Source organism: Henningerozyma blattae, chromosome 3, assembly GCF_000315915.1.
Source record: "Henningerozyma blattae CBS 6284 chromosome 3, complete genome".
In the NCBI taxonomy this organism is placed as follows: Eukaryota; Fungi; Ascomycota; class Saccharomycetes; order Saccharomycetales; family Saccharomycetaceae; genus Henningerozyma; species Henningerozyma blattae.
Genome location: NC_020187.1, coordinates 1,462,912 through 1,484,921, shown reverse-complemented (window position 1 = coordinate 1,484,921; position 22,010 = coordinate 1,462,912). Strand labels below are relative to the sequence as shown.

Below are 22,010 nucleotides of genomic sequence, written 5' to 3'. Positions count from 1 at the left end.
ATATATATATATATATGTTATTTAATTCTTCATATTTTTTTGCCTTTTATACGTTGGATACTTTTCTTTTTAACTATATAAAGACAATCTCAAATACACAACATTGATTAATTACTAAACTATGTCTGAAACCTTACAATCAAGTGATATTTCTAAACAAGAAAATTCTGCCTCTGAAGAAAAACCTAAGCCATGTTGTGTCTGCACGGAACAGAAAGAAGAGCGTGATCAATGTATCTTGTTTAATGGTCAAGAGTCTACCAAGTGTACAGAATTTATTAATAAGTACAAAGAATGTATGAAAGGGTACGGCTTCGAGATATAATTAACCTTCGCCCGCCTCCCTTTCTCTTCTGTTATAATTTCATATATTCTTACATCTAATTTACCTCTTAACCACTTTCTTCCTGTTTAAATCACCTCAATATGTATTATTTTTATCTATTCTATTTTATCCTGTATATCCCTGTTAAATAAATAAGTAGATGATTATTAATTTTACATTATCATAAGCGGAATATTTTACCTGTTTAAGTAATCGATCCGGAGATTATTTTCCAAAATGTTATAATTTTTTTTTGTTTAGTTTTTCTTTTTTTTCATTTGCACATGTATATATATATATGTCGATGAACTGAGATGAGATGAGATCATATTACACATAAATTAACCGACACAGCAACGCAAATATGACTGTTAGAAGCTTGCCATCCGTTTTCAACGGCTCATTAGATCTAGGTATCATTGGTGGTACCGGTTTATATCATTTGGATTGTTTAGAACCTATTGCTGTATTGCCACCTATGGAAACTCCATGGGGGACCACTTCATCTTCTATAACAATTTCCAAATTCAAAGGTAACTCCTCATCACATTTGCATGTTGCATTTATTGCAAGACATGGTCTTAACCATGAATATCCTCCAACTAGAATCCCATTCAGAGCCAACATGGCTGCTTTGAAACATTTAAAATGCAAAGGTGTGCTATCCTTTAGTGCTGTCGGTTCTCTTCAACAACACATCAAGCCAAGAGACTTTGTTCTTCCACAACAAATTATTGACAGAACTAAAGGTATTAGAGAATCTTCTTATTTTAATGATACTGGGTTAGTTGGTCATGTCATGTTTGGTAATCCATTCTCTTCAAGCTTTGCTTCTTATATTTATAATAATTTTAAAAGTACTCTTACAAATGAAGAATCAGATGAACCTTGTTTATTACATTATAACAAAGACTTGACTGTCGTTTGTATGGAAGGACCTCAATTCTCTACAAGAGCTGAGTCTAAAATGTATAGATTATTGGGGGGTGATGTCATTAATATGTCTGTCTTGCCAGAAGCTAAGTTGGCTCGTGAATGTGAATTACCTTATCAAATGATTTGTATGTCTACAGATTATGATGCTTGGAAAGATGATGAGGAACCAGTCACCGTGGAACAAGTCATTGGTAATTTAACTAATAATGGTCAAAACGCTAATAAATTGGCTTCCAATATTATTAATAAGATGGCTAATGAATTACCAGAATTTTTAGTAAATGGTGATGGCTTGAAAGGTAGTATTAAGATGTCCATCTCAACAAAACCAGAAGCTATGTCAAAGGAAACTTTAAGTAAATTAAGATTCTTATTCCCAGATTATTGGTGATCTATCGAAATGATGACTTCGTAACATAATTATGTCTCATTATTGTTCAATTAATTTTAAAAATTCTTTATAAACATATCTACGTATATATATATGCCTATATTATTATCAATACATTAACCATTCTGAATTCTATTTGTTTTTTTGTTTTTTGTCCATTGTGATTTACAATGAAATGCAATCCAAAAATATTTGTAATGTAAATTCATATCTTCTTTGGAGTTGGTGTATTCATCATATACGTATATTTACTGCTTGGGATATATGCAATTGATGTACCATTTGAATTTGTGTTTGGTGTTGATATTGAATTATGAATATTAAAATTAGTATTATTATTATTTGAATTGCCAAATAAATTCGATCCTGTTATCATAGGATTATTACTACTATTATTATTAATAATGGTCGCATTATTATTATTCGTGCCATTGTTATAAGCTAGATTATTAAACATTGTTCTTTGGAAATTCGAATTGTTATTAATATGGGAGTATGGTTGTCTTTGAAATGCAGATGAGGATGTAGTTTGTTTATTTGATTGAAATTCTTTCAATTTACTTGGGGTCATTAAAGATTTAAACAAATAAGGAGTTTCATTCAAATTTCCACTCTTAGTGGTTACAGAGGTTAATTCATGTTGTTGACGTTGATTGGAATTTGAATAATGAATATTTCTATTTAATTGGATCATATGTGGTTTAGTTTGTGATTTTCTTCTATCATTATATTTTGATAGCTGGGATCTTTTATAATTTTTTGAATTACGATCATTTAAGCCCAATAATTCCATTTGGTGTTTCGATAATTTTAAATCATCATATTTAACGTTTTTAGATAATTTCCAAAGAGAAATCAAAATATTAAGAACTAAAATACATTGAATTAAAAAGTAAATCTTATCATAATTGATATCATACCTGAAATTAAAATGTATATTAATATCTGTGTTGAATGCATTAAACTGTAAATTGATTGAAGTGGCATCACTTGGCAAAAGATATAATTTTATCCCATATTTTGAATGATGAATAAATAATTTAATAAATTTTATAATAATTGATAACATAGCTAAGATTAATGTACTAGCAATAATTTTTTGTAATTCAAATTCTTTATTAATTGTTCTATGAGATAATTTTTTCAAAATAGGATTTTCATAACTACCTAAAGTTAATTCATTTTGGATATTATTAACAACATTAATATTATTATCTTGGGATTGGCTATCACTAGTAATATTTCTTTCTGGTAATACTTCATAATTCGATGACGTATTGTTAGACATGTGGCTTAAATTATAGAAATTTAAAGAATCAATAGGTGATGCTATATTCATGTTGTTACTAATAGTGTTATTATTATTACTATTGTCATCGAGTAATTTAATATTATTGAAAGTTCCTAAATTATCTTGATTATTAGAATTGAAAGGATTTTCATTACCAGTTAAATTAGACGTATCATTTTGGAAAATAGGGTCCGTAGAAATAGATTTTAAATATCTAGGAGACTCTTTAATCAAAGTATCTTTAATAGAGGTAAATTTATCTTTTGAAATTGGTTTGGATGGAGTATTGAATGGCTTATTCATACTCGACATGTTTGATGGATCATTGCGTAAGCTATTTAAGCGATTACTACTAAACACACTTGCATTATGGAAATCATTTACTGCCATATTTGGATGATCTTATCTAATATTTACAATTCAGCTTTGCTTTGTTCTTCATTTCTCTTTACTCTATAATGACTGTTTCTTTTTTTGATATAATTTTTTTTCCTCTATTCAAAAGCCATCGCTTCAAAAAAAAAAAATGAATTTTCGGGCTAAGATGAGGCGCTACCAACTAGTAAGCGGCCTTTAATTAAGCAAGCTAAACCCTTTTTAGCTTAAAGAAATACAGAACCCTATTTGTTTATTTATATAATATCAATTTCCTTCTTTCACTCTACTTCAAAAATAATAGCAAGAATCATACTAAAAGTCATGTTTTTTTCTCCTTGAACGTTAAAACACAAATGCTCTTGCCTTCTTTGCAACATCTAGAGAAACTTTTTCTCTATAAATGTCCTTGTTGTCTCCTTACTGCAAAAACAAAATCTCGAAGTTAGATGGTCACTTCGGAAAAATATTTCCTACATGACTAATCTCACCTAGTCAATCCCCATTACGTGTCTTTTTTCCTTGGCTTAAATAAGCAGACGCATCATGTTTTTCTTGTAAAAACCATACAACTCGAAAGCAAAAGTACGGTCAGATAAACTTAAAATTATCTGAGTATGTCGCTAAAGAAAATTAGTACAAAAAATAGTACAAAACTTTTATCAACTTACATTTTCAATAAGCTAAAATGCATGAGACCATTTTAACATTTCCATTCCCATCCTTAAGGAAAATTCTTGTCCAATTATGAATATCAAATTCCTAAATGCAATTAGTTACTGATGCTACAAAGTAATATATCCAAAAGCGATAATAATTTTTCAAAATCGTAATTACAGAAAAAATGAAAAAAAATGAAAAATCCTAAAGGGGTAAAATGACGAAATAGAAAATATTTTTTAAAAAAATTGAAAAAACTGAAAAAAATAAAAAAAAACTGAAAAAAGAAATCTCGGTATCGAGGCAAAAATGGTCAACCGATTGATGAAATAAAATTTCACTTTTGCAGAGTGATGGCTAGCTTGAAGAAACTTAGATAACTGAAACGAATAACATATGAGAATGGAAGCTTTGGATCGAGTAGCTATCGAGAGGGTATTTTTCTACATATAACTATATTAATTTTTACAATTTTTCAACTAGTTTTCGACATTCCCTCCTTTATAATAAGTGTTTTCACAAGGGTCAAGCTCGTTGATTGACTGCTCTTTTTTTTGCTATTCACTATATGAAATACCCCCCACATTTAGGCAAATTAGTCGTGTAGATAGAATTTTTTTTCTTCGCAGGTGGTTGAGTATAAAATACATACAAGATATATAAATATCAGATAGAACCAATAGATACTGGCGCATAACAGATCCATAAATAGTAACTGTTTTGTTTTGGGTTTTTTTGGTAGTAGTATATTTTTTTCTCTATAATGTTTTGCTGTAGCTCTCACCCTGATGATGAGCCTGTGAGAAATAATGGCAATGCCAAGAGCGTTGCCAAGAATAATATCCAAAATAGCAAATCCATAGCTACTTCTACAGCAGTGTCAATTGGTACTCCGAATAATAGGAATGTCTTAGCTTCTAGTTCGAAGTCTAAGTCCAGTGACTATGATGGTTCTATGCTAAAAAAGGACGCAAATAATAATACCACCTCTACCTCTAATTTGAACGAAAATAATGAAAGTCACGCAAGTCATAACAATAATAGTGCCAAGAAGCAATTAGATCCATATACAATTTCACAATTGAAAAATATAAACATAACTACTACTACAACTACCGCTAATGCGGATGATGAAGATTTGAATTTGGATCGGGAAGAAGAAAACCATATTAGGAAGAAATCTAAACAGCATCATAAGCATTCTCATGATAAACATTCTAATAAAAACAAAACTCATCACAATAAAACGAAAAAAAAAATTAGAACTTCTAAAATTGATAAAAATGACGATTTTGATGATGAGTATTATGCAGACACAGAGGTTAAAGTGAATCAAGACGATTTAAAGAAAGAGCTCGATGATGAAGAAGATTTTTATAATGCAGACAACAGTTCCGTTAGTACCTCTCACGAAATTAATAGTTCATTATTAGAAAAGTCACAGCATACTCCTCATGCAGGTGAAAATTCAACTATGGTAGATGAAGAATCAAATATAAATAAAGGTGATAATAATAATATTCAGAATGATAACAACAATAATATCATTGTAAATAATAATCCAAATGATAATCTACAAGGTAGTCTTGGAGGTGATAGTGACTATATATTAGATTTGACCGCACTTCAACCAGATCAGTATCATGCACCAGGTTGTAGCTCTTTATTACCGCCAAAGGATTCAAAGGATAAGCATAAAAAATGTTTGATTCTTGATTTAGATGAAACTTTAGTTCATTCTAGTTTTAAATTTATTAATAATCCGGACTTTATTTTACCAATAGAAATTGAAGATGGTCAAATACATAACGTATATGTCATTAAGAGACCTGGCGTTGATAGGTTTTTAAGAGAAGTGAAAAAATGGTATGAAATTGTAATCTTTACTGCAAGTTTGTCTCGTTATGCAAACCCTTTGTTGGATTTATTAGACAAAGATCATAACTTGATCAATCATAGATTATTTAGAGACGCATGTTATAATTATGAAAATAATTTTATAAAAAATTTATCACAAATTGGTAGGCCATTACATGATATTATTATTTTAGACAACTCACCTGCATCTTATATCTTTCATCCACAACATGCCATTCCAATATCATCATGGTTTTCTGATACTCATGATAATGAATTGATTGATATATTACCTTTATTAAAAGATTTATCACACGTTTCAGTTGATGATGTTGGGAAGATCTTGGATGTAACGATATGATAAAAACAATTCTTACTTTAAAACTGCATATTTCCAAACTTTTTAACAATAAATTTTGTTTTGTAATTTTACGACTCTTTTGCATTTGATTGATATTGAGTAATGCCATTTCAATCTTGATGTTCTTTTAATATTTCCATCTTTCTATATGCCTAATTAATAATCTATTCTACTATAACAGACTTTCAATAAAAAATTATTTTTTAAAAAATAAATAAAAATAAAAATAAAAATAAAAGGATAGAAATAATTTGCACCAACTTCGTGAAAAAAAATCAGTATCTAAATATTGAAATTCAAAAATATAATTTATTAGAAATGATTAATAAAATTCAACTTAATAATAACTAATTGCTCTTTCTTTTTAAATAATATAGATATAGAAATATATATAAATAAAAATATTATATATACTAGCATTTGCATACACAGAGAAGTAAATATTCCTAATTTAGCATACTATTTTTTTTTGGAAAGCTTTCTTTGTTAAAATTAAATTTTTTTTTTTTTGATTAACAGCCCAAGCATTGCTTAGAGGCTACTTATCCTCAAGAGAAAATTATTGGCATTTTTTTGAATATTTTCTGAAGTAGAAAAGAACAAGTACTATAAGAAATTAATATGCAGTGTATCTTCCTTAAAATGCTCTCTTTTCTTTATGGTTTGTTATAAATTTTAAAAAATTACCTAATTTCTTATTTTATTTTTATTAGCCGCTTTTTGGCTTCCTTTTTCAATTTTAAGGTGAAAAGGTAAAAGCATTCTTCACTAATTAGTAAAAAAAAAAATAAAAGACAAGAAAATTAAATTTTGTAAAATTAAGGTCATATATCAAACTGTAAAAAAATTTATATCAAGATATCACCAAATAATTTCTAAATTAAAAACTTCAAAGTTTTATTACAATAATTAATAAGTCAACCGATGTACAGTATAATTAGATACTATTAAAGTACAAAAAATTACAGTATAAATAAAATAAATTACACCATTAGCTTAATATATTTACAAGGATTCTAAATATCTGCTTGTGTATTGCGTTGAAAAATTGCATTTATTCATATTATCATGACCATTGATAATTATATTTCAAAACAAAATAAAGATAAAAATAAAAATATTCAATTTGTAGGAAGTAACTGGGAAGCTCGAGATATTTTAACAGAGCATCTTGAAAATAAAAATTATGTGCATAATTCAAAAAGAACACTATTAACTCCGTATAATATGGAGAGATCATATGCAAATCGTAATAAAGTTCAAAACAAAGTTTCAAGCAATACAAGAAAGAAAGTACCTTTCGAAAATACTTCAAACGTATCACAAAAAAATTGTTCTGAAATATCATCATCACATATTGAAAGAAAATCAACTAATTCAGATGAGAGATACTCCATTAATAATAAAAAAATACAAAAATACATAGGAGTGAATTTTTAAAATTAATAAAAGATCAAAGTGAAAGTAAAAAAAAAACATTATTTCTTTACAAGAGTCTTTTGCTCTAACTCACAAGAACGATGAGCTTTCCGATTTAGAGACAGTGCCAGATTCTAAAAAAATAAAGAATTAAAATTATATAAAAAAGTGTTTTTAAGAAAATTTGTATATTCAATAAATAAATCGGAAAATAATTAAAATTAAAACTAATTAGTATGATTGTTTATTTCTTGAGTTCCGATGATATTTCAGGATAACAGTATATCTCTACGAAAATCCTTATTAAGTTATATCTGTCAGAGCTGTGGCATTATGTGTCATAAGTCGTGTGTTTGTGTTAACAGCTAATAAAGCATGAATTTAGTCGTGATTGTGGCTTTATACAACAACTAATAACAACTTAATATAATAAATAATCCAACATGCATTAAGCATACGTGGTCTTACTACTAAAAATACCCAAGTAGTGATATTAAGAAGGTATTAGGATGTGATAGGTTCTATTTTAATATCAGACCATCAATTCGTTGATGGTGGATCTGTCCATTTTTTGGACTGTAAATTACCACGAAAATATCTCAAAAGTTTATAACTGTTCATTGTATATCCTGTATATATTATATATTCCCTTTCGAAAGAATCAAGGAGATTTTTTATAATAATAATGTAATAATTATTCAAACAGATTACTTAACTAAGAATTAAACTATGAGCAACAATATTTTGAACAGTTCGACCACTGGTCAATATCTATGTCCTTATAAGATGTAAAAACATATGATATCTCAGCATCATAATGTTGTAATTAAATTAGTCTTTTAATACTTTAATTAAATAAAAATTATCATTATTCTGTTTAATATTTTTTAGTGTCATCAACTATTTTTTTGTTAAATTCATGGGTCTTCCTAAAAAATTTTAACCATTGTTTAGAAAAAAAGAAAAATAGATTTCAAAATATCGCAATAAAATTATAAAACATAAACCAATAATTTTAAGAAGTCTGATACATATATTTCATTTTGAAGATTTAGTTATCAAGTATAACCTAAAATGCCAATCAACCAACCTTCTGGTCAAATCAAATTAACTAATGTTTCTTTAGTTAGATTAAGAAAAAATAAAAAAAGATTTGAAATTGCTTGTTATCAAAATAAAGTTCAAGACTATCGTAAAGGGATTGAGAAAGATATCGATGAAGTATTACAAATTCATCAAGTATTTTTGAATGTATCCAAAGGTCAAGCTGCACCAAAAGACGATTTACTAAAATGTTTTAACACTGCTGATATGGATGAGATAATTATGGAAATTCTGAAAAAGGGTGAAATTCAATTATCTGAAAAAGAAAGACAATTAATGCTAACTAAAATTAATAATGAAATGCTAACAATAATTAGTGCTAAATGTATAAATCCTAATTCTAAAAAAAGATATCCACCAACTATGATTCATAAAGCATTAATGCAATTAAAATTCTCTCCAGTGGTTAATAAACCTGCAAAATTGCAAGCATTAGAAGCAATTAAATTATTAATTAATAAACAAGTTATCCCAATTGTTAGGGCTAAAATGAGAATCAAGGTTGTAAATAATAATAGCCAGCTAAGTGGAGATGATATCTCTAAGCTTGAAAATTTGTTTTTGACTAAAAATATTACAGAAGATCCAGCATGGGTGTGTACTGGTTTAGTAGATCCAGTTAGTTATAGAGATTTAGTTACATTATGTGAAGGTAAATCTATCCTACAAGTATTGGATATGGCTGTTATTGATGATAGTGATGATAAAAATTGAATCACTAATAAAATTAAAAAAAAAAAATTAAAAGGAAAAAATAAATCAGTACATAAACCATTGCAGCATAAATTATTTATTAGATCAAGAATTTTAAAATACCTGAATGCATAACCTCCTAATAAGATATTTTAATCGAATATTAATCTAATTAAGCAGATATAGACTAATACCAACAATAATTAATATACTATTTTCGATTCAAATAATTTACATAATTTATAAAAATATATATGGCACACTACTAAATTGTACAATATTAAATGCATAGTATTATATCTTATACATCTCTCTAATAGTTTTCAAGACGAAGATCAATTTCTGAAAATCTCTATTTGTAGTAATATCACTTTCTTCTACATTATCGTACCATAATTTTGTGCTCATCGTTATCATGAAAGTACGGTTCAATGGAGAATCTATGGTTTCCAATTCATCTACATTAGAGGGTAATATAATCTTGCTATATAACTCCGCTATCTCTGTACAAATAACAGGTAATTTCATGTCATTACTATTACCTAATCTTGTAGTAATTTGATAATTGGCTAAATGATTAGGGAACGACTGCTGGCTTTCATCAGCATCATCCTGAAAATAATCCACAGAATTTCCAAAGCCCATTGTAGGATTTTTTATTGTATTCATACTCTTAGGGCTGATTTCATATGTAGTATTCATTTCACCATTATACCTGATTTGAATTAAAACTTGATTGATGAAATGAACAGCTTCAATGGTCAATTGTGAACTTCTGATATCCGTTTTTTGTGGAAATAATTCTTTGGGTAACTCTACTGTTGTTTCTACTTGATACATTTTATCTTAATAAAATTAAAATCGTGACTATTTATAGAGAAAGAGATATAGATAGGTGTTTTAATATTCAAGCCTGTATATATTATAATGTTTCTGAAATAGATAAAAGATTTTGATGAGAATAGACCTAATTACAACCCTCCAAAGCCCTAAAGAACCCAATGTCACAAACCTTTTTTAGCCACAAAAAAAAGCTTAAATTATTACCGAAATTTGCGTCATTTCGGAGCTCGTATAGGTGCTTCAGCCTTACTCGTTTATACCAATAGAAAAACCCTTTTTGTGAAAAACAAATATTACCTATTCTCGACCAATTTGATAATGTAAACTCTTTATAGACCTTTCTCCAACTCATGTGTATGATTAATTTGATTAGAACGAAAATGTTTTTCCTGCAAGAATTTCCTCGAGAATTTCAGATCTTATCCAATTATATCAGATCATTGGATAGAATATAAAGGTCTGTCCAATATTGTTTACTACATTTTAAAATAAAAATCTTTTTATAATAATTAAATGATCTGTCAAAATATTGGAATAGATCAAATAGAATATTATTTATAATCTATTTTACTAAACAAACACTGGCACTATAAGTTTTCATTCTCATTTTATATATATTTATTGTTATTTTCGTATAACATCTCTTTAAATACAGTATACTAGTCATACACAAACAAAAAATAAAATAATGCGTCACACAGTTCGATCCTATGTAACCAATTGCGTTGCATTTGTCATTACAAGTGCATTTTTATCAATAATGTATATACTTGGTCTAAGGAAATATTTTTATGCTATAAAAGATGATAATGAACCTTATGATAATTTTGAGAATAACTCACAAAATCCATACCCAAGAAAAGAGTTTTTACCACGTATATCCAATGCAACGTTAATGGAAAATAAAGATTCGAACTTTAAGGAATCCAATATTATATATGATCGTAAAATAACTACGACACCTCAATTTTCAATTAAAGATAATCTAAACAATACGAATGACGATATGAAGGGACATGAATTGATATTTGATATAGAATATTATTTTAGAAATCATATGAATATTGAAATTGAAAAATTTGAAGTGGAAACACAAGATGGATTTATTATTGATTTGTGGCATTTGAAAAACGAAAAAGAACCTTCAGGTAAGCATCCGATCTTATACATCCATGGATTAATGCAAAGTGGTGCGTCGATAGCTTCCAGTTGTGAAGATTCTATAGCATATTTCCTGTATAATAATGGGTTAGATGTTTGGCTTGGTAATAATAGATGTGGCTTTTATCCAAAATGGAGTAAAAATATTAAAGATCATAAGGCAAAATGGAATTGGGATATTAATGAGATGGTTAAATATGACTTAAGAGCATTGATTGATACAGTATTGGAAAAGACAGAAAAGGAAAGATTAACTTTAATATGTCATTCACAAGGTACAACTCAATGTTTTATGGGACTTGTAAATGGTGAGAAAATCTTTAAAGACAATTATCAAATTATGGATAAAGTAGACAATCTTATTGCTCTAGCACCTGCTGTATATCCAGGTGATATAATTAATAATAGGTTATTCATGAATTTTATGTCTTTAGGTATCAACTATAATTGGGTTTTCGGAACGAGAGAATTTCTGCCTATTATGATGCTCGCTAAGATGTATTTTACGAGTATTAGATTTTTTTCGTTTACCTCTTATTTTATGTTCAATTATTTATTTGATTGGAATGATAGATTATGGGATCCAAAATTAAGAGATGTTCATTTTATATTTTCGCCAGTATATGTGTCTGTAAAATTAATGAGATGGTGGTTGGGTAATTCTCCAACTTCATTTAAAAATAATTCTCAGAACATTTTTCCATTTAAAAGGCAATGGTTTAATAGAAATGTGAATGAGGATGGTAAGACTAATCATTTACCAAATATTTTATTATTTGTACCAAGACAAGATAAATTAGTAGACGGAGAAAGTCTAATTCATCATTTTATTAATTATGAAAATGATGTTAATTATAAAGTATGGTATATTGATGAATATTCTCATATGGATGTACTTTGGGCTACTGATGTTATCGAAAGAGTTGGTAAACCAATTTTGCAAAGCATGATAATTCCAAACGATACAATTGAAGCATAAATTTTGAATGATTTTTTAGCTTCTATTCTCACTATATTAATCACACTTAGTCACTTTACTGTTGATCTATAGATTTAATATCTTAATATATTATTTCATGGATCTCAGTATTTTATTTTTTTTCAATACGCCTTAAAAATATTGAAAAATCACATTTTGCTTAATATATATCAAGCAATCTAAAGCTATAATTTTGAAAATTAAATATATTAAAAAGTTTTAGAGCCTCAAAATATAACGATGTAGCTTTCCATTTTATTTTTATTTTTTTTAAATAAAATCTGTAGAGATATATGGTAAAGATTGTAAATTGTATGTTAAAATAAAAGATCTCAGTGCTATATAGGAGACTTTTATTTAAACATGCATAAATACTGTTTTATATATCTCAAAATATGGAGGGAAATTAATTAAAATTAATACAACAATTACACTGTTTGATACTTGTGAAAAATAATGAATAAATATCTCACTACGATCCCAATTAAAATTAGAATTTTGCTACCAAAAAAAAGTAACTGTTATACAGAACGATATTTTTGCCCCATATTTTAATGGTTGTAAAAAAAACATTTAACTTATTGATATTTAAATAGATACTAATTTCTATAATTGTTTCTTTAAATTAACTCATATAGTTTGTAGTATCATAGTTGGTATCCCGATATTGACTACTGAATACGTAACAACTGATAACAGTGACTATTTAATTTTTGAAATGGTATAGATCATGTTACCAATGACCTAAACTATTTGGCATTCTACATTAGGTAAAATGTTGGAAGCTCGCTCTGTAGTGTTAGGCATAATACGGCACTAATACAAAACTTTATCCCATTTACTTGTACTAACAGGTGAATTCAAAGATAGAGGATATCTCCTGGAATTTCTATTCTGCGGCAAGAAACGTATTGAAAAAGAAACGATAAGATATATCCCGTAAAACCTAAGAGAAACGTGTCATATCTTTAAATATGTCACTACTAATATTGATGACCAAAATATTGCTGTCATCCGAATGGTGTATGTTAAGAATCTTGTTTATGGTTGTATATGGTACATTAACAGGGCTATTAGAAGAAATAATGGAAACGCTGTTCCAGCAAAAAAAGTAAGCTCATTCAATAATTGAATTTTGTAATGATAATTGGTACAATGGCAAAATGCATTATTTTTTGCAATGCAATATAGATGACGGTTATGGGGAACTCCTTGGTAAGATTTGCTCTAAAATTGGTATGATAACAAGGAACATTGCTTTATTTCATAAAATCACTGGCTAAGGGGGTCTATGAAACTGAAGTGAAAAAGGCCCCTAAAGAGAGGTAGAAAAGTTACGTCAGAAAAAATTTACCAGCTACTTCTATTAGACGATGTAAAATGTCTTTATTCTTTTGTAATCTGTGAAATAAATATAACCTTACGGTACAAAATCAAAAAAATAGTATAAAAGAGGAAAATCTGGCGCAAATTTAGGTTCAGCCAAGATATCCTCTTTTAATATCATCTTAAAATGATTGACTGTGACACAGACTTCATTTGTCAAGTGTTGCTAATTACTAACCATAGAAGTTTAAAATAAAAATAATTGTCCATTGTGAATAGAATGTATAGAGAAAAACAATACAAAAGAAAAAGCTATAAATTCAAGTTATAATTAGAATTATGTTACTTTAAGATTCTACTTATATTTGCCAGGTATGGGACGTCGTAGATTTGAATACCTTTGTTTTTCCTTCTTTACAATCTTTAAAAAAATTGATCTATAATATGCATACTCTATTCTTGAAACCATTGGTTTATGGAAAGTATAAGTAAATGGAATTTGAAATTCGTTATTATTTTCATTGAAATATATAGGTCCCCTTTTAAATTCGACACTAGGGTTTTCAAAACATTCACGCATATCATCAAAAGTTCCATCTTTCCCCTGATGTAATAAATATTCATGGATATTGGAGAGGTATCTTTGAAGTTGACGACATTCACCAAAATTTAGACCCATATAAATAATATTACTTCCTGGAATAACTTTAAAAGTATCATTTTCACTACAATATAAATATTCAATAAAAATATTTGTAACATAACTTTCATCTAGAAATAATGGTTCTTTAAAATGGCAAAATCGTAAATAATCACCTTTACATTCAGTAATTAATGATTTTAAATATTCAAATTGAGGAGCATGTTTTGGATAAATATTTTCATATCTTCAAGGTAAATGTTGTCTATTTGTATTACTACAAATTGTTAACCCTTCAATTTCTTGATAATCACCTTTAACAATTAAAAAAGTTGGTTTCCCCAATTGCAATTTCACTTTTGTTACAATTTCACATTCTTGAACAAGTTTTTCATTTAATAATGGATAAATTTTTAATTGTGATAAAAGCCGTTTTGATGGGAATACACAATTTTTGGATAACAGATTCATATATTGAACATAATTTACTTGATAAGATTCAAATACTTTATTCAAATGATTATTTTTTTGTTTTTCAAAATTGTTTTTAAAAGTAGAAACCTTCGATAAATCTGATTGTTCATTATGCTTAAAATAATAAATCATATTTATTAGTTTTTGTTTTTTGTTTTTTTTTCTTGATATGAATTGCATTACATTACAAGACCATGATAAAAACAAGTCACTTGAATATTGTTTTATACTAATATTGAGTTTACATTGACATCATGTTATAACTATCTATTTATCTATTTTCTTCTTAAACTTACCATTAAATAAGGGTAGTTCACGTTGTATAAGCCAAATATGGTAAGAAATCATTTTTTTTCTTTTGCCGCTCGTGTTTTTACCCAAGGGGGGATAAAGAATTTTTTTCAAATTCAAAACATAAAAAGTTGAAAAAAATAAGGGGAATAAATAATGAGAAAAGATCTACAATGTTTTGAATAAATAATTTATATATATAGATAGATATAAAAGCATTAATACATAAGTATGCCTAGACTATAATGATGATAATAATGATAATGATGTCGTTGATGAATGGTAAGAATGAGAATAAGAATGAAAATGATTGTGGGCGGCGCAGGTTGATCAATTGATTAGCCATTGTTTAGTAAACATATCCAAACAAGCCTTGTAATGACCCACGACCCCTAATAGGACAAAGATGTGCCATATTGTATGACTTTGACCGACATAGTCTACCCACCACAATGATCTGAGCCCTGTCTTACGAGGTCCATTTTTGTTTGGAGTGGGTTGGTCTCTGAAATGGATATGTCTATCCTTAGTGATGATTGACAAATCACAGGATAATTGTTTTGAAGTAGGGATTGTTTTATCAAGGATATAATCAGATCTATATTTTTCTGGAATGAACGAACCATAAAAGAAGACACCAATGACATACCATATAGTGGATTTTGAAATGATTGGTGCTAATAACCAACAAGCATGTCTTAATGATGTTGTGAAAATCAAATGAACAAATGAAAGACAACCCATAGCACTTAAAGTAACGAAGAATTTAATTCTTAAAGGACGAGCTTCGGGTCCATCGAATTTTGGTGACCAATTGATATAAACACCAAATGTACCCAAAGCTAACGATAATGACATATAAATGAACATCCATATTGGAGCGTGAGATAAGGAGACGTATTCTGCGGTTAAGATGGATGCGGTGATTAGGATGGTGATACCTGTATAATCGACACAACAAAATTTAGGTCTTAATGTATATGAGCAAGTCCCATCAAAAGTATGCCAAAATACAGACGCAAGCATACATTTCATACCTGCTATTAAAAACACGAATAATAGCATCTTGGCCGTGGTTGGGATTAACTCTGATTGATAGACTTCGGTGTTTGGATATACGAAAACCGCAATGTATAAAAGGGTTAAAAACCCACCTAAATGAGACCAAATGTTTAAAGTTTCATTATGCCAGCCATAATAGTTTACGACAGATAATAGACATTTGACGTTTGAATCGTAGAATCTGTAACCTTTGATGATGTAACGATTCTCTCTCCATGGGAAGGGCAATTGATAGTAATGTAAAGTATTATTGGACCTGCCCAAGTTGTAAGCAGTTTGCCAATTGAAAGTATTGATATAGTCTCTAATGGATTTACCAGAAGCAATGAAATCTGGGTCTTGTTCTTCTGATTTTTTGGTGGATAATAATTTTTCCTTTAGTAAAGAGGTTGGAGATGGAGATTGGTTACTGAAAAGAGTTGTGGAGGAGGAAGATGTTGAAGGCAATGGAGGAGGGGAAGATGTGTCTAGTAAAGTTGTGGAGGAGTTGTTTAATGTCGCAGGACGTTGATGAGTGGTCACGGAAGATTGTTTGCTTTTATAAAAAGCGGTGGTAGAATCTGTTTCGACACTGGAAGACATGGTTAAAATGTGGATGTGATGTGGACGTTAAATCGTTATAATAGTGATGAATGAATAAAGTTGAGAGAAAAAAAAAGATAGAAAAAAGTCGTGAAATAAAGAATGATCGTGAAAATGTCTGTATGATGCTCAGCTAGGTGCTAAGAAATATGAATCTATAAGTGCTGTGGGTGTAGGGAAAGTAGAGTGAGTGTGGAGGGTTGTTTTTTTTATTTCAAAGCTTCAACAGCTTTGTAGGACACTAAAGAAGGAAAGAAAGAAAAAATAGAAAAAAAAGAAAGGTTTATAAGTAAGCTAATGAAAGTATAAATGTGTACCAACTGGCGAACTTGACACCCTAAATGATGTGTGAAAAAAAGGATGAGTGTGTTTGAAAGAAATCTCCAAAGTTCTCTTTTATATATCTACAAGATTATGGAGTTGAGGTGAGAAGTCAGTGATCTCTATAAGTTTAGCTCAGTCAAGTAAAGTGGTATTACTATATTAGTCATGAGTTAAAGTTTGATCGTATAACGAACCAAAAACAAAAAATTAAAAACTAAAAAACTAAAACTCCAATAGGAAACCAACAAAGATCAAGAAATAAATTATACGTGCGTACATACGTCCATACGTACATATGTACAGACCATATAATATGAATCAATCAATCATTCATTCATTCATTATTCATACAAGGTAAAATGATAAAATGAAGCCAAGTGAAGTGAAGTAAAGTGAAGTAAAGTGAAGTAAATAAGAAATTTCATGTTTGACAATTGAATAAATGAACAATTTCCCACAATTTTCCACCAATGGTAAAAGTCCATTCGAATTTGAAAAACGCTGTTAAGACGGAAAGGGTCAAATTAACGAGGTGAAAAAAAACATAAAGAGAAACAAAAAATGATGAAGCGATAAAGAAATTAAAAGAGATAATAATAATAATAGTAATAATAGTAACACTAAAAATAATAGGAGTGAAAAAAAATTAAAAAATGAAATCCCGAGATTTGGTGGGCACAAAAAAAAAAAAGAAAGAAGAAAAAAATAGGAGAGTGCCGAGAAAAAATAGGAGCCGGGAACGGCGCTGCGGGCTTTTCTGTGTGTGGCGGGCAGCAGAGCACGTGCGGGGTGGGGGGGTGGGTGGAACGGTGGAGTCGTTTCTTGTTTCGGCCGAGCCGTGCCGCGCCGTGCCGTGCGGTGGCGGGGCTGGCCGTATCACGTGTGGCGGCGCTTCCGTATGTGGTAAGTCCGAGCTGTGTCCGGGAAGGACATGTGGTGTACGGTTGTTGTCCGGATGCACCATGGTGGTGTCCGGTATTGGCACGTGACGCGACACGTGACGCGTGTTAGGGTTGGTGTGGTGTGGGCTAGGGTCCTAGACCTAGGGTTCGTGGTGTTAGGTCATGGGACTTGCCCTGGGGCAATTCGTATTAAGTTATATGACGGTGATTGTAAAGTTATTTACAGTAAGAATATATAAATAAAGGACAACGACTCAATGCTTATTCGTCGTCATCGTCGTCGTCACCATTGCCCTCTTCTAAACTCTTTTTCACATCGACCCATAACTTACCTTTGTTATGGTTGTTGTACCATTTTGTGATACCTGAATCAAAGGCAGCTTGGAAAATAAATGCACTGGCAAAAATGGTACCGACAAAGACAGAATTTCTTTTAAAGAAGACGTTGTATATTCTTGAGAAGCTCTAGTATAAAGTGAGATGCCAAATAAAAAAAAACGTAATGCAGACGTTCGAGGATGGATTGTGAATAGTTAGTAAAAAGAAAAGGGCGGGGTTGGGATTGAACATGGAAATATACATACCATTTTTCAAATGTGTGTGTGTGTGTGTGTGTGTGTGTGCTATATGTGTTGTTATGTGTTGCGTCAGATCTAGGTTGGTTTATGTTTATGACGGTTTAGATGTTCTTATCCTTCGACAAACCTTTTTATTTAGATCTCTTTTGCTAATGTTTTAACTACTATTGTCACGGAGTCTTATAAATATCATCTTTGAATATCATATAATGATATGGCCCGAGACCTTTCCGAGAAATTGTAGAAGCGATGATTCCGTGTCGTCGCAAGTGATAGGGGAAAACATAACAAAATGTGTCACGTGATTCAATAAAGGTCACGTGGGCGTGGCACGCAAATCTGTTGCTGTTGATAGTGTCAATTGTTTGTTTTCGATTTCATTGGTGAAAAATACTATCTGGTTTCTCAATATGCAGAGTTATGCAGAGTTATGCAGATGCATCACGTGGAATTCACATGCTCATCGAGCGGTCTCGGAGTTACCACTTACGGTAATACATTCGGATCGTCGGTGATAGTATTTTAAACGCCGGCCATGTCCCCCCGCGTTTAAAGGCAAAGCATTCTGACAGATTAAGACTGACATAATTGCCATAATTGGTCTTTTTTTCAAAGTGAAATTTATATTAATGCCGATAAATTAACTTTTTTCAGCAATCATATTTATATATATTTATATATATTTATATATATAAAAACTTATCACCTATATTATCACCCCCTAAATAAAATAAGTTCAACAAAAACTGGAATAGGCTCGAATAAACAGGCTCACAAAATTATATATTTACATTATCTCGAGTATGAACGATTCAAATAATCCAAATACCGTTGCCAAAATGGCCACAGATATTGTCACTAACCTTGTGGCTTCCACCACTGATGATACTAGACTTGGCCACTCGACTAAAATATCCAGTACTATCGATTCATTTAATTCAATTGGACAAAATAGATTTGTTTGGTATCATTTCAATTCATGGGTTTCAAAAATTACTAATTCTCATTTCGTCCCCAATAATTTCGATTTCAATAATGAGCAATTACCTTTGACTTCATTATCACATGTCGTTACCATCATTTCACTCTATTATATCCTCATCTTCGGCGGTCAATTCTTATTATGTAAGTTCCAAATAAAACCTTTCAAATTCGATCGATTATCCAAACTACATAATTTGGCTTTAAGTGCTACTTCTTTCATTCTATTGATTTTAATGGTCGAACAAATCTTACCAATCATAAAATCAAATGGGATCTATTTCTCCATTTGTAATAAAAACTCATGGAACCAACCCATCGTAACTTTGTATTACTTAAATTATATTGTCAAATTCATAGAGTTCATCGATACATTTCTATTGGTATTGAAACAAAAGAAATTGACCTTCTTACATACTTATCATCATGGTGCTACTGCTCTATTATGTTATACTCAATTGGTGGGGAAAACTTCAGTATCATGGGTCCCAATCTCGTTAAATTTGGCAATACATGTTCTCATGTATTGGTATTATTTCCTAAGTTCTTGTAATATTAAAGTTTGGTGGAAACAATGGGTTACTAAATTACAAATCGTTCAATTCATCATCGATATTGGATTTGTCTATTTCGTGGCTTATGAAAGAATTGCTTTTAAATATTTCGCAAACACTTTACCGTATTGTGGAGAATGTACAGGTACTGATTTTGCTATTGGGCAAGGTTGTTTAATCTTATCATCATACCTTGTTCTATTCATTTCATTCTATAAAAAGATTTATAAGAGGAAAGCTGCGGCTTTACGGAAAACTTCAACCACTAAAAAACTTGTGTAATCATTTTACTATCATTCTCCTGTTTCTCAATTTGTTGCTAATTAATACTTAATTGTTTTGTTTTGTTTTGTTTTTATTATTTATTATTTTGGTTTGTTTTTGTTTTTATTTTTTTTTTATTTTTCTTATTATTAGTAACCTTACATAAGTATATATATATATATATACGTATATATATATATATATTCAGACTATAGGATTGTAATACAATGCAAAAAATAAAAAAAGTGAATCTTTCAATCTTTCTTATTCAACGCTTGAAGTTCTCTAGATCTTTCAATGGCTAATCGAATAGATTTTTTAAGTAATTCTATACTGACATTACCCTTATCTTTATTATCACCTACCGATAAACTTAAATATTTTATATTCCCATTCGGTGTGACGAGAATATTAAGTTGATTACTTAAAGATGCCTCTTCACCTTCTCTACTTATATCACTTATCAATACAAGTTCACTTGTTTCCCTTTTTTCTTCTTCTCCCTCATCTTCTATTAAACTATATTCAGGTTGTAATCGAGTTATACCAAAATTACAGCCATAACATATATTGTTTTCATTCAATCTTAATGGATAAGTTTGTAATTGATTGAAGCATAAAATTTTATTTACTTTTTCATTAGATTGAAATCGATTTCTTCTATTTTTATTCTTCAATAATCTTAAATTATATGCAACTTCATTTAAATTTTCTTCATTGATATACACTTGTGGTAATCTGGTATCCCTTAATGCAGTCATTATAGCATTCCAACAAGCATGGAAAATAGGCCCATCTCTATTAAAAACATTGATTTTAATATAAAGTACAAATTTCCATCTTTTACCTCCAGTTTGTAATCCCAAAAAATCAATTTCATCCTTTTCTACAGTATTTCGATTTTCAATGTTGATCTTTAATGATTCACAAGATATTATTCCACAATGTTGTAATATATCATTTAACAATTGGCCAACAATCATTTCTTCATCACTTGGTGGAGAATTCCCTCTACCACGCTCAATTTCGACTACAGGATATATCCCAGGAATTCGATCTTCATATTGTTTATATAATGGTCGTTCTGTATCTTCTACAACCCCACCTTTAATCGTAACAAATACTGTAGTGCTGTTAGGTGTATCTTGGATTTCTAATATACTACTCCCTAGGATCTCTGGATCTTTTATTATATCTCTAAATGTATTTGTTTGATATTTGGCAAATTCTTCAAATTTTCGGTTATTCATTCTTGTACCAATTGAAAGGTTTCTTTGAAAGATTAATTCCGGAACAACTCTGGATAAGATGTCCGGTGTAAAAGTTAATTCATCTTCACGTCCCATCATATCATTATCTGTCTTATTTATTGTATTATAGTAAATCTTATAATTTTTTCTAAAATACATTATATATTCTTTAACATTCAAGTAAATTCAATTTCGTACTCGGCGTCTTTTTTACTAAATTGGGAAGGCCCCGATTCAAATCAAAATGTCATTACTGATTATAATTCATTAATTAATAAAGAATATTTGAAGTAATCTTACATAAAATTCATTAATATACTTACATATATATGCTAATAGCAATATTATTTATTTCTATTTACTTTCATAATTTTTTTTTTTAGCTGT

At 29.4% G+C, this 22,010-nt stretch overlaps 11 protein-coding genes across 11 annotated transcripts; 6 read left to right on the top strand and 5 right to left on the bottom strand.

Annotated features, from left to right (window-relative positions):
• Nucleotides 1–121: 121 nt before the first annotated feature.
• On the top strand, nt 122–325 carry COX17 (copper metallochaperone COX17; the record flags this gene model as incomplete). Its single annotated transcript, XM_004179880.1, has 1 exon — nt 122–325. One exon carries the CDS (start codon nt 122–124, stop codon nt 323–325), a length of 204 nt encoding a protein of 67 aa, XP_004179928.1.
• Nucleotides 326–689: 364 nt separating this feature from the next.
• Nucleotides 690–1,652, top strand: MEU1 (S-methyl-5-thioadenosine phosphorylase; the record flags this gene model as incomplete). The annotated part of the gene is made up of 1 exon (XM_004179879.1): nt 690–1,652. The coding sequence occupies one exon, from the start codon at nt 690–692 to the stop codon at nt 1,650–1,652; it is 963 nt and encodes a 320-aa protein (XP_004179927.1).
• Nucleotides 1,653–1,857: 205 nt separating this feature from the next.
• On the bottom strand, nt 1,858–3,333 carry POM34 (Pom34p; the record flags this gene model as incomplete). The annotated part of the gene is made up of 1 exon (XM_004179878.1): nt 1,858–3,333. One exon carries the CDS (start codon nt 3,331–3,333, stop codon nt 1,858–1,860), a length of 1,476 nt encoding a protein of 491 aa, XP_004179926.1.
• A 1,408-nt stretch (nt 3,334–4,741) lies between these two features.
• On the top strand, nt 4,742–6,196 carry PSR2 (putative phosphatase; the record flags this gene model as incomplete). Its single annotated transcript, XM_004179877.1, has 1 exon — nt 4,742–6,196. One exon carries the CDS (start codon nt 4,742–4,744, stop codon nt 6,194–6,196), a length of 1,455 nt encoding a protein of 484 aa, XP_004179925.1.
• Nucleotides 6,197–8,689: 2,493 nt separating this feature from the next.
• On the top strand, nt 8,690–9,433 carry SDO1 (guanine nucleotide exchange factor SDO1; the record flags this gene model as incomplete). Its single annotated transcript, XM_004179876.1, has 1 exon — nt 8,690–9,433. One exon carries the CDS (start codon nt 8,690–8,692, stop codon nt 9,431–9,433), a length of 744 nt encoding a protein of 247 aa, XP_004179924.1.
• A 273-nt stretch (nt 9,434–9,706) lies between these two features.
• On the bottom strand, nt 9,707–10,252 carry IRC25 (Irc25p; the record flags this gene model as incomplete). Its single annotated transcript, XM_004179875.1, has 1 exon — nt 9,707–10,252. One exon carries the CDS (start codon nt 10,250–10,252, stop codon nt 9,707–9,709), a length of 546 nt encoding a protein of 181 aa, XP_004179923.1.
• A 691-nt stretch (nt 10,253–10,943) lies between these two features.
• TBLA0C06060 (uncharacterized protein) lies at nt 10,944–12,395 on the top strand (the record flags this gene model as incomplete). The annotated part of the gene is made up of 1 exon (XM_004179874.1): nt 10,944–12,395. The coding sequence occupies one exon, from the start codon at nt 10,944–10,946 to the stop codon at nt 12,393–12,395; it is 1,452 nt and encodes a 483-aa protein (XP_004179922.1).
• A 3,061-nt stretch (nt 12,396–15,456) lies between these two features.
• Nucleotides 15,457–16,770, bottom strand: IZH3 (Izh3p; the record flags this gene model as incomplete). The annotated part of the gene is made up of 1 exon (XM_004179873.1): nt 15,457–16,770. The coding sequence occupies one exon, from the start codon at nt 16,768–16,770 to the stop codon at nt 15,457–15,459; it is 1,314 nt and encodes a 437-aa protein (XP_004179921.1).
• Nucleotides 16,771–18,257: 1,487 nt separating this feature from the next.
• On the bottom strand, nt 18,258–18,583 carry QCR9 (ubiquinol--cytochrome-c reductase subunit 9; the record flags this gene model as incomplete). Its single annotated transcript, XM_004179872.1, has 2 exons — nt 18,258–18,461; nt 18,581–18,583. The coding sequence occupies 2 exons, from the start codon at nt 18,581–18,583 to the stop codon at nt 18,258–18,260; spliced, it is 207 nt and encodes a 68-aa protein (XP_004179920.1).
• Nucleotides 18,584–19,413: 830 nt separating this feature from the next.
• On the top strand, nt 19,414–20,391 carry TBLA0C06030 (elongation of very long chain fatty acids protein; the record flags this gene model as incomplete). The annotated part of the gene is made up of 1 exon (XM_004179871.1): nt 19,414–20,391. The coding sequence occupies one exon, from the start codon at nt 19,414–19,416 to the stop codon at nt 20,389–20,391; it is 978 nt and encodes a 325-aa protein (XP_004179919.1).
• Nucleotides 20,392–20,627: 236 nt separating this feature from the next.
• TBLA0C06020 (uncharacterized protein) lies at nt 20,628–21,722 on the bottom strand (the record flags this gene model as incomplete). The annotated part of the gene is made up of 1 exon (XM_004179870.1): nt 20,628–21,722. The coding sequence occupies one exon, from the start codon at nt 21,720–21,722 to the stop codon at nt 20,628–20,630; it is 1,095 nt and encodes a 364-aa protein (XP_004179918.1).
• Between the last annotated feature and the right edge of the window lie 288 nt (nt 21,723–22,010).